General features: G+C 45.6%; 1 protein-coding gene across 1 annotated transcript in view; it reads left to right on the forward strand.

Moving 5' to 3' along the window:
• ttc27 (tetratricopeptide repeat domain 27) overlaps nucleotides 1-12,091 on the forward strand; it is a 427,052-nt gene that overhangs the window by 19,949 nt on the left and 395,012 nt on the right. Inside the window, exon 2 of the mRNA XM_084322115.1 lies at nucleotides 2,238-2,412. Coding sequence (XP_084178241.1) covers nucleotides 2,238-2,412 — 175 coding nt within the window. The remainder of the gene's footprint in view (nucleotides 1-2,237; nucleotides 2,413-12,091) is intronic.

Raw genomic sequence — 12,091 nt, forward strand, 5'->3', positions numbered from 1 at the left:
TTCCTCTACCCTGCCGGCCTTACACCCGGAGGGAACCCCCCAGTGTCTCCAGCTGGTACTAGTGTGCCTTATGTAATTGCTATGCTACAGGTGGCGTCAGTTTAGACCCATCTTACTATTCTCATTGACTTACGCTCTTGACCTACTTTACGTGTGTTCTTCACCTTACAAGCGCGAGTATAATTCTCAATCTGTAACCTAACGTTGCTTGCTCTGATAATAATAAATACCCTCTAAATAGAACTTTATGTGTCATTGCCGTATTCTTGTGTGGGTGTTCACCATATATATTCATGTACTGTATGGCCAGTAATTAAAGTACATAACTAAGTAGTGGTTTAATAATACCATACTCTCAATACAGTCAGGGAATTGTACCCCTCAGTTACACCATGTTCTGCATTTGCAATAAAAATTATTGAAGTGAGATGAACAGTTATTTTTAAATGTGTGATCTAAAGATAAACAAAGGGTTTTAAAAGTGTTATATTTATCTTCTCTTATACAGTAGTACCAGAGAGAAGCTACATTTGTTTAAAAAAAAAAAATAATAAAAAAAAAAAAATATATATATATATTTTTTTTTGATATCGAAATAATATCGAAGTATCGATACTTTTCAAGGTATCGTATCGAAGTCGAAATTCCAGTATCGTGACAACACTAGTGCTTAGGGGCGAGGAGGCACAGTGCTCAGGCTTTGGGGCGAGGAGGCACAGTGCTCAGGCTTTGGGGCTAGGAGGCACAGTGCTCAGGCTTTGGGGTAAGGAGGCGCAGTGCTCAGGCTTTGGGGCAAGGAGGCTCAGTGCTTTGGGGTAAGGAGGCGCAGTGCTCAGTGCTTTGGGGTAAGGAGGCGCAGTGCTCAGGCTTTGGGGTAAGGAGGCGCAGTGCTTTGGGGCGAGGAGGCACAGTGCTCAGGCTTTGGGGCAAGGAGGCACAGTGCTCAGGGCTTTGGGGTAAGGAGGCGCAGTGCTCAGGGCTTTGGGGTAAGGAGGCGCAGTGCTCAGGGCTTTGGAGTAAGGAGGCGCAGTGCTCAGGCTTTGGGGTAAGGAGGCGCAGTGCTTTGGGGTAAGGAGGCACAGTGCTCTGGGCTTGTTTGGGGCGAGGAGGCGCAGTGCTCTGGGCTTGTTTGGGGCGAGGAGGCACAGTGCTCTGGGCTTGTTTGGGGCGAGGAGGCGCAGTGCTCTGGGTTTGTTTGGGGCGGGGAGGCGCAGTGCTCTGGGTTTGTTTGGGGCGAGGAGGCGCAGTGCTCTAGACTTTGGGGCCAGGAGGCCCAGTGCTCTGGGGCGAGGAGGCGCAGTGCTCTGGGCTTTGGGGTAAGAAGAAGGCGCAGTGCTCAGGGCTTTGGGGGTAAGGTGGCGCAGTGCTCAGGGCTTTGGGGCGAGGAGGTGCAGTGCTTTGGAGCGAGGAGGCACAGTGCTCTGGGCTGTGGAGTAAGAAGGCGCAGTGCTCTAGGCTTTGGGGGCGAGGTGGCGCAGTGCTCGGGGCTTTGGGGCGAGGAGGCGCAGTGCTTTGGGCCGAGGAGGCGCAGTGCTCTGGGTTTTGGGGTAAGAAGGCGCAGTGCTTTGGGGGCGAGGTGGCGCAGTGCTCGGGGCTTTGTGCAGAGGAGGCGCAGTGCTCTGGGCTTTGGGGTAAGGAGGCGCAGTGCTTTGGGGGCGAGGTGGCGCAGTGCTCGGGCGAGGAGGCGCAGTGCTCTGGGCTTTGGGGTAAGGAGGCGCAGTGCTTTGGGGGCGAGGTGGCGCAGTGCTCGGGCGAGGAGGCGCAGTGCTCTGGGCTTTGGGGTAAGGAGGCACAGTGCTTTGGGGGCGAGGTGCCGCAGTGCTCGGGCGAGGAGGCGCAGTGCTTTGGGGGCGAGGTGGCGCAGTGCTCGGGCGAGGAGGCGCAGTACTTTGGCTCTGGGCTTTGGGGGCGAGGAGGCGCAGCGATACGCTTAATTTTCCCCTCCCTGGCTCACCAATGAGTTGAGGGAGGTCGGAGAAAAGCATGCAAGATTGTTGAGAAACACAATTTCCTCTTTTTTTTCTCAAACCTTTATTTAACCCAGGCTAAGTTCACTGAGCGCCAATGCTCTTTTTAAGCAACACCCTGCTTCACACTCAAACTTGATCACTTCCTGGGTTTATGAAAAAGAAAAAAAAACTCAACTAGGCTTTTACAGGCTTGATTTGGAAGGCAAATGAGAGCTCTTATGATTAATGTCTGCGACAAACTCACTTAAACGTCCCGTTTGTTTTCAGAGTCAGGCCCTCTGCTGCAGTCACTGTTGGAAGGTGACTTTGAGGCTGTGCTGCTCAGCCCCCTGGTCCTGGACCTGCTGGGTGGAGATGAAGGCTGTGGTGATGGAGAGTCTATTGAGGCCTACCTGGAGAGAAGGGTTCTGGCCTACCTGACTGACGGACAGGAGGATGACAGGTAGGAGCTCAGGATGCAAACCACGACTGTCCATAGTCCATTAATCACTAGTTGGCAAAGATAGTTGTTAGTCGATTAGTAATTTTTTATGCTTTTTTCCATTCTGAATTAGTTTTGTCCTGAGAAACTAGGAAAATTTCTGGTGAGAATTACATTTAAAAGAGGTTCTTCTGCATGATCGTATGTGGTGAACCCACATGATTATTTGATCAAATCCACTACTATTACTATTAGTGTTGTCAAAAATATCGAAATATCGATACATATCGATTCTGAATATTTTTAATTAAATTTTTTTAATTTCTTTATTACAGGAAAAATAATTTGTACATTTACAATTGTCAACATCGTACATTTTCCATCTTTTTTCTTTTTTTCCCCTTTCATTTCCTCTCCCCCTCCCTCATACCCACCCCATCCCCCCCACACCGAGGTTGTTGAAAACACATCCGCAAAATATCCAAACATACAGCATAGATGCTACTGGTAAAGAAAAACAAAAAACAATAATAATATCAATCAGACCCATCTGTATTATGCACAAATATTTAGATAAAAAGAGGTAAAGAAAGAACTAAAAACACAAAGAAAACTCTCTAGCGTGGCTGTGGAAGAAAGTCATCAATGAGATTATTTCACTCTTTCCCCCACCCCTGCCTATAGTATTGTGGTAATTCTTGAGTAGTTTGATCTTCTGCAGCTGTGTCCCCTGTTCCCCTCTCCCTCCCCCAGTTACCCACCCAGCCCCCGGGGGTCTCATTCACACCCATACATACCAGGACAGGGGGGGGGATTAGAAAATAGGAATAAAATAATAATAAAAGATAAGGAAGTGCAGTTAGAGGTGTAAAGCTCTATCCTTTCTAAGTCTCTTCATTGATAGTCAGGGTATCGATGTGTTGCAGAAATGGTTGCCAGGTCACATGGAATGTTTCAAGGGAGCCCTTTAGGGAGAATCTGATTCGCTCAAGCTTAATGCAATGTAGTATCTCATGTATCCATCTGTTGTGAGTGTGAGTGGGTGGGGAAGGGTGCATCCATTTAAAGAGAATAAGTCTCCTAGCGAGGAGGGTAGTGAACGCCACAACTCGTTTTGCAGCCCTAGATGCGATCGAAGGGGTATTCGGGATACCGAAAAAGGCAGTGAGTGGATCAGGGTCTAACGTCACACCCAGGACCCTACTCAGTGTATCAAATATTGCAGTCCAAAACATGTGCATATAATTGGCTGGAGATTGTTTACATCTATTACACGCATCCGTTCTATCCGGGTATATCTTTGCTAACCTCGCATTGGTGTAGTGAACCCTATGCAGGATCCTACACTGCAGCAAACTGTGTCTTGCACATATAGAGGAAGTGTGTACAAGATCTAATATATGATCCCATTGTTCATCTGTAATGATAATTCCCAGATCTTCGTCCCATTTGGCTTTTAGGGAGTCTAAGCAAGTTGGGTTCATCCAAAATATTTTATCATATATAATTGAGACAAGCCCTTTCCGCCCGGTACCGAGCGATAGGAGAGGGTCAGTCCTAGAGTCTGGAGGACGGCCAGGGAATTGTGGGAATTGGTTCTGAACAAAATGTCTGATCTGAAAAAAACGGAAAAGGTGGGAATTTGGGAGACCAATTTTTTTTGATAATTCTGCAAACGACGAGAACACACCTCCGGAGTAGAGGTCATTAATGGTTAGCAAACCTTTGTTCGCCCAGCTTCTGAATACAGGATCAGAGCAGGACGGTAAGAATAGGTGATTGCGAGAGATTTCAAAGTATCTGTTACAATTTGGTTCCGAGCCACCTGTTTAATAGGGATCGAAATGGGTAGTTGGGATGTTGCCACAGACCAGAGTGAGTACTTTGAAGAGGAGACTTCCATCCGAGCCCATTGGGGTTGGTCTTCTTCCTCCCTCCTGGTCCTCCAGTAAAGGATTTTAATTTTTTTATCCACTTTTTCTCCCATTTTCTATATTTTCTCCCATCCCAATTTCGTATCATCCAATTCAACCCTCCCCTGTCACGAACGCTGTTTCTTGCCTCCCACAAGCCGGCTGCAATGTGGACTAAGTCATACATAGCACAAGTCCCCTCCGGTACTTGAGGTAACAGCAGTCGCATCTTTTCACCTGCGCAGCTCGATCTCTCAGTGGCGAGGAGTAACGCGTGGGAGGCTCACGCTGCCCCCGACACTTCCTGATTCTACTGCGCAGGCGCACCAACCGACCTGTAGGAGTCGCTGTCCACAACGCCCGATCCCCACCCATCAGTTTCCCACCCCCTAATACGGCCAATGTGTATTAGTATGAACAACCAGCTAAACTGAAAGCAATGTGGAGCGCTGGGCTCGAACAGGCGAGCCCAGCGTCTCTGCATTCGTGGCGAGCGCCTTGCCCACTATGCCACGTAGCCGCCCCAGTAAAGGAGTTTGTTTATATTACATGCCCAGTAGTAATAGCGAAGATTGGGCAAAGCCAAACCCCCTTCCGATTTGGGAAGTTGCATGATCGTCCTCTTAATACGTGCTCTTTTGTTACCCCACAGGAATGAACCTATAAGTTGATCAATCGAAGTGAAAAAGGCTTTATTAATAAATATTGGTATATGCTGAAAAGCGTATAAAAATCGGGGTAAGACCACCATCTTTATCAGGTTAACCCTTCCCAGAAGCGAGAGGGGGAGAGAGGACCATCTCGTCAGATCTAACTTAAAGTGATCCAGCAGAGGACGGAATTTTTTTGCGAAGAGCTCAGTCTGTGATTTGGCCATAAAAATCCCTAGATATGTGAATCCTTCCGTGGCCCTTTTTTAAAGGGGAAAAACGATTGAGGAAGCCGTTCAGCAGATGCATTAACAGGTAAATATTCACTTTTCTGGAGATTAAGTTTGTACCCAGAGAGCTGCCTATGTTGTTCTAGAATATCCAGGATAACAGGGATGGACGATGACGGATTGGAGACATAAAGTAGGAGATCGTCAGCATACAATGAGAGTTTATGAACCTCTCAATCCCCTCAAATCTATCCTCACTGCGAAGCCATATGGCTAAAGGTTCTGCGGCGAGCGCGTAGAGCAAGGGAGAAAGCGGGCATCCTTGACGAGTGCCGCGATAAAGCGCAAACTGGCCCGACTTGGTACCATTCACATTAACCGAGGCCACCGGGGACGAGTATAGGAGTTTTATCCATGAAATAAAACCCCGTCCCAAACCGAATTTCTCAAGTGTATGGAACAGGTACCTCCATTCCACTCTGTCAAACGCTTTCTCAGCATCCAGGGAGAGTACCATTTCTGGTGCGCCAGTCGTGGTTGTGAAAAGGATATTTAACAGCCTTCTGGTGTTAAAGAAGGATTGCCTATCCATGATGAAACCCGTCTGATCCGGGTCTATCAGGAACGGGACCACCTTCTGAAGACGTCACGAAAGGACCTTAGCCAATATTTTACAATCCACATTCAGGAGGGAGATTGGTCTGTAACTGCTACAAAGGAGAGGGTCTTTACCTTTTGTAGTATAGCCATCTGGCCCGGGTGATTTACCACTTTGTAAAGATTTGATTGCCTCAGTCACTTCAGAGATGGTTATAGGCATGCCTAACTCTTCAGCTTCCGCTTTATTCGCCTGAGGGTACTTGAGAGACTTGAGGGGGTTTGGGCGATCCCAGTCCTGCTGGGAAGACTCCGACGTGTAAAGTTTGGAATAATAGTCAGAGAAAATTTCAGAAATTTCCGTAGGGTCTGTTGTAGTGACACCTAATTGGGATTTTATCCTGGGAATCAGTCTAGAGGCACTCGCCACTCGTGCTTGGTACGCATGTAATTTTCCGGCCTTATCCCCCTGTTCGAAAAAACGTTGCTTGGTGTGCAGGAGTAGTCTCTCGATCTTACTAGTTGAAAGCAAATCATATTGTGATTGAAGCTGGAGTCGCTTTTTTATATAGAGCAGGTGTGGGTTTAGACGAATACTGAATGTCTAATCTTTTAATCTCATCTGATATACCCGTTAATTTGGATTGTTCCTGCTTCCCAAAATGAGAGGTAAAGGAGATGGCCTGTCCGCGGAGATATGCCTTAAAGGCCTCCCAGAGCATGTCACTGCTAACTTCAGGTGTGTCGTTTATCTCAAAGAAGATTTTTATTTGTGCATGAATAAAATCCTTAAATTCAGGTTCAGATAATAAGTGGGAATTGAATCTCCAAAATTTAGAGGGTGTTCTACCCTGGGGGAAGTTCATTTCAACGGATGTCAGGGGAATGATCGGAAATGACTATACTATGGTACTTAGTAGAGACTACATTATGTAGTAGTTTTTCATCTAGTAAAAAGAAGTCTATCCTCGAATACGTGTGGTGGACATGGGAGAAGAAGGAGAAAAGTTTATCGGTAGGAAATTTTGCTCTCCAAGGGTCTATAAGGCCAAGCTGTTCCATATGAAATTTTAGGATGTTCGCCGCTTTGGAGATGGTAGTACGTCTATCCGAAGACCTGTCCAGTTCTATGTTTTGGACCTGATTAAAGTCTCCTCCGATAATTATGTGATGATCATTAAGGTTAGGTATCGAGGAAAATAAATTAGATACAAATTTATCATTGTCCCAATTTGGTGCATATATTGAGGCCAAAACCACCGGAATGTTCTGCAGCCTGCCCGACACTATAACATATCGTCCGTCAAGGTCAGTTAAAATGGTGGAAGGCTCAAAGGGTACATCCCTATGTATAATAATTAGGGATGCACGATAATTATCGGGCCGATATCAGCAATTATGACGTCATCCCGATAAACCCGATACCGTTATTAATAGCTCCGATAATATATAATACATTTTTTGGTTAAAAGAAATCCGTTGTGGGTGGATTTGGATGAAGGGCGCTTGTTTTTATTATAGCCTCCTCCCGTTTTGCCAGTACTGTGGTATGACTGACAGCGTGTGGTTTAGGAACAGGGAGTTTTACACAAATCCAGCGCTCCCTTTCTTGGCTGTGACGTAGTCACGTTACATTCGGAGGCAGACAGTCGATCTGCCAATTACGTCCCTCCGCTTGCACCCACCTCTTCTTCTTACCACCAATCAGAAGCTCTTGTTCGTTTATTTACCTCCGGATTGTCGGCCATTATTCTACTCGGAGCTATAACGTTAGCTGCTCCCACGCCAGCCACATTGACAAGTACCAGCGCTTATACATTACTGGCAAATGTCTTGTTGCACTTGTGGCAACGAGCGTTGTCAGCATCGACTTTAGTAAAATAGACCCAGACTTTTTTTGAGGAATTTAAACGTCGCAAACTAATCTTGTTGGCCGTTTTCTATCTCTCCTCCCTCGGTCTCTCTCTGCCTGCGAGAGCGGGCTGTGCTCTTACACACACACACACACACACACACACACACACACACACACACACACACACACACACACGCACACACGGGTGCTGTCGAGAGCAGAGCTGTCTGTACTCGGCAGCACCTGTGTGTGTGTGTGTGAGTGAGTGTGTGTGTAAGAGCACAGCCCGCTCGCACAGGCAGAGAGAGACCGAGGGAGGAGAGATAGAAAACGGCCAACAAGATTAGTTTGGGACGTTTAAATTCCCCCAAAAAAAAAAACTCCATAATTTCTCGAGTACCGATAGCAGTACCGATGACGTCGAAGCTTATAAATACTAAAAAAAAATATATATAATTTTGATTAAAAAAAAAATATATATATATACATTTAAAAAGAAAATTATAATACAATAAATATCGATATCGGCTTGAGGAGCATAAAGTTATCGGTATCGGTGTCAAAAAATCAATATCGTGCATCCCTAATAATAATTGCAGCTCCCCTGGCTTTTGCTGAGAATTTAGAATGAAAAATGTGTCCCATCCATGCTCTCTTAATACGGGGGATATCTGAGGTGCAGATGTGTGTCACCCTTGAGATGCCGAAGATGGTTAAGTACCTTGTTAGCCTTGATAGTTATTCATCCCTTTGACATTCCAAGAGACGAAACGGATGTTCCTGCCCGTCACTGCCATGTTCTGTTAAGTATAATAATAATAATAATAATAATAATGGATTGGATTTATATAGCGCTCTTCTCTGACTCAGAGCGCTTCACAGAGTCCATTATTCGTTCATACACAGTCATACCGGTGGTGGTAAGCTACAATTGCAGCCAGAGCTGTCCTGAGGCAGACTCACGGAAGCGTGGCGAATAATCATCGCCTACGGCCCCTCCGACCACCACCAACATTCATTCACATGCATACACATTCATACGAGGCAAGTAGGTTAAGTGTCTTGCCCAAGGACACAACGGCAGTGGGATGGACATGGGCTTGAGCGGGATTCGAACCACCAATCCTTCGATCATTGGACGACCCGCTCTACCCCTGAGCCACGCCGCCCCACAGTATATACATACCTGAGTTGAAAAGATAAAACATTGGAAGAGAGGAGAAAGGTAGAGGGGGATAGAGAAAGGGGGGGGGGGGGGTTGATGCACACACATGCACCCACACAACCATACACAAACATACTCACCCGGGGGTACATCCCTTGGTCCCTAAGGGAACAGTAACAGCTTCTGTACCTCTCCGGATACGTTCCTTCCGGTGGAAACTTCATCCTCACTCCTCTTTTCCCCTCTCTCCCGTTCATTTCGAACAGCCTCCAATATGGTTATGGATAAACTTTTAAATTTGTGTTAAAAGAACATTCGAACAGCCAAAAAATAAAAACCAAAAAAGGGATGATTCAATTCAAAAATAAAAATTAGAATAAAAATGAAAGATATTTGCAACACAACTCGGGGCTCATCCATTAGAGCATGGACGTAAAAGCGCTACCAATGACTCCCAATAAGGAGTGTGACTCATAAAAAGTTGAGTGAACGAGTAAGCCGAGGCGCTCCAGTGTGTGTAGGTCAACCTATAATTCAGTGGACCTGGGCAAAGCACGCCTCCAGCCTACAACAGCTCGAGGAGAATGTCTTTAGCCCCTGCTACCAAGCCCACTAGGGATATAAAAATTGCAAAACCATAACTGAGTTGAAAAAGAGGCGCCACTTTCTTCTTTTCTTTTCCCCCTTTCTCCTTCTGTCTATATAAAAATATATACATATATTTAAAGAGTAACATAATAATAAACAGGAGGTATATGCAGTTACAGGGGTTACACGATTCAGGGACCTCAAAATGAACCTAAAATATGTATAGAGAGGTAATGTGGTTAGTTACATTCGGCAGTGTTAGAGACCTGTACCTTCAGACAGTAAAAAGAAGCGTGTGTGTGCAAATTGAGTTGGTTCAGTCAGTACCTTGAGTGTTTCCTGAAACATGCATACAAAACCCCCACTACCCAATAGATACTATCTGGTTTGTTTGTATTGAGACCCTCAGATATTAAGAGGAGCCTACCTATGCTCACCCTGCCTAGAGTCATGTGTATATAAATCCATACAAAAAGAAAGGACAAATTAAGTTAAAGGGGCTATGTACTGCTATTCCTAGCACTATTTGGGCAACTTTAATTCCTGTCTATTGAAGACATTTGTAAGTTTAAAAAAAAAAATGCATTGTTTTATATTTCTAATCAAGTACTCAAAACCATAATTTTTCAGCCTCAAGATTTCAGGCTGTTATGGCTTAGCTCCGCCCATAAGCACTTTGAGTGACAGTCAGTCCACACAGTCTGCACTGGCAGACAGAGAGAGAGAGGGAGGGGGTGGGAGAGGGTGAGAGAGAGAGAGAGAGGGAGGGGGTGGGAGAGGGTGGGAGAGAGAGAGAGAGAGAGAGAAAAAGACGGGCCGTTATTGACAAGGCCCCCTCTCTCTTTTCCTTTTTCCCTCTCTCTTCCTTTCTCTCCCTCTCGGTGATGAGAGTTCGCGCGGCAGCTTGTGGTTTTTTTTTCCTTCTTTCTTTCAATCTCCCGTTTGCGGGTGTGTGGCGCGCGGCAGGTCCACCCCCCCCCCCCCCCCCCCCCCCCAAGTGCTCTCTATCGCTCTCTCTCTCTCTCCCCATGCAGAGTATGAGGAAATGGTTTCCACTCGCTGTGTACAGTCAGTCTAGGTAGAATGTGGGCGGGTATTAGCTACAACCACAGAGCCAATCACATCACTGTCTGCTACCCAGCGTCCGAATGACGTGACTCAGCCGTTCAAATCAAAATGGCCTGATTTACTGGAGGAGGAAAGGGGCTGAGCTGAATCGGAGCAATCCGCCAATATGGTATTTAGACACTAAAACACATTGATACGAACTCCTATTACTATAATACAATGCTAGAGACTGAAAAATGACATTTATAGTACATGTCACCTTTAAGAAAAAAAAAGGAAAATTATATATATATATATATATATATATATATATATATATATATATATAAAAAAGGGGGCAACAACAAAAAATACGAAATAGGGAGCAGAAGAAAACGGCATGCAATCATTCACAAGGTCATGGCTATAGCAACCTGGTTGGCATAGGGTTCCTTTTGAAGGAGTCACTCCGATTGAAATAACAATATTACCCTTCTGAGGCATAGGTGGCCAATCTATAGTGACTGGGCACTATAATACAACCAAGGTCCACAAGTTCAGCCGCACATTTAATACGTCATAATCATGTCTATTGCTGTTGGTGTTGGTTTCAGCTGGCCCCGAGGTGTCCGTTAGACCTAGGTAAATGGTCTAGTAAATTCAGGCCCAGTCTCTGTACATTCCAATCCGCGCATAGAGCAGGGCTCGAGACTAACGATGTCCCGTCGTCCCGGGGACGATCAAATATTGATTTGGGACGAACAGAAATCATTGCCGGGACACAAACGGGACGAAGAGGATTTTTTCTTTTTTTCACAGGAAATGTCAATTAGCCGACTGTCAGTGCGCGCACATATTGCTGTCAAACGGTGCGTGTCTCGTGCCGACTTAGTTGACAGAGAGACGGCAACATTATCATGTGGGGTTCACTGAAGTCTAAACGTTGCGTGATTTGCCGAATCCAATGACTATCTCCGCCGTCCCAACGCAGCTATACGCTAATCCAGCATCAAGCTCCCGCCCACCATTCTGATCAGCAAACCACAGGTCGCGCTGCAGCAGCCCCAAATTTATCTCGACATCGAAAAAGAAAGAGGTTAAAAAATGCCAGGAACTGGTGATACTTGCTGTGTGCGTGAACAAACATAATCCCTTGGACATGAACTGACGGTAAATTTTTATTGATATATCATTGGGATCCCCCTCCGAAATTGGTCAACACGTCACCATGCATTTTGGCCGGAGCTTTAAAAAAAAAAGCACGGTGGACACGGTGGACGCGCGGTGGACACCTTACGTCTGTGTTTATAATGAATGAATGGTAAAACGGATTATATTGAAACATAGTGCGAGCACTCACAACAACTATTCACACAATTTATAACGGCCCATATTTATTATAGTTGACAGTCGCACGAGACCACTATACAAGAACCGTGAAAATATCAGAATGTTATAAAAATTAAAATAAACGCTATACTGGCATCCTCTCAGTGAAGAGAGCACCGCAAATATGCTGCGCTATTTGAAGAGGATAAACACAGCAGAAGAAGATGGAGAACAGACACACACTGACCAACAGGGAACTGCATCCAACAATACAACCCCTGACTCTAACGTAAGGACACATTTAAATAACAGAAGTGTAATGTTAT

Source organism: Notolepis coatsorum, assembly GCF_963971535.1.
Source record: "Notolepis coatsorum genome assembly, chromosome: 9".
NCBI lineage: Eukaryota > Metazoa > Chordata > Actinopteri > Aulopiformes > Paralepididae > Notolepis > Notolepis coatsorum.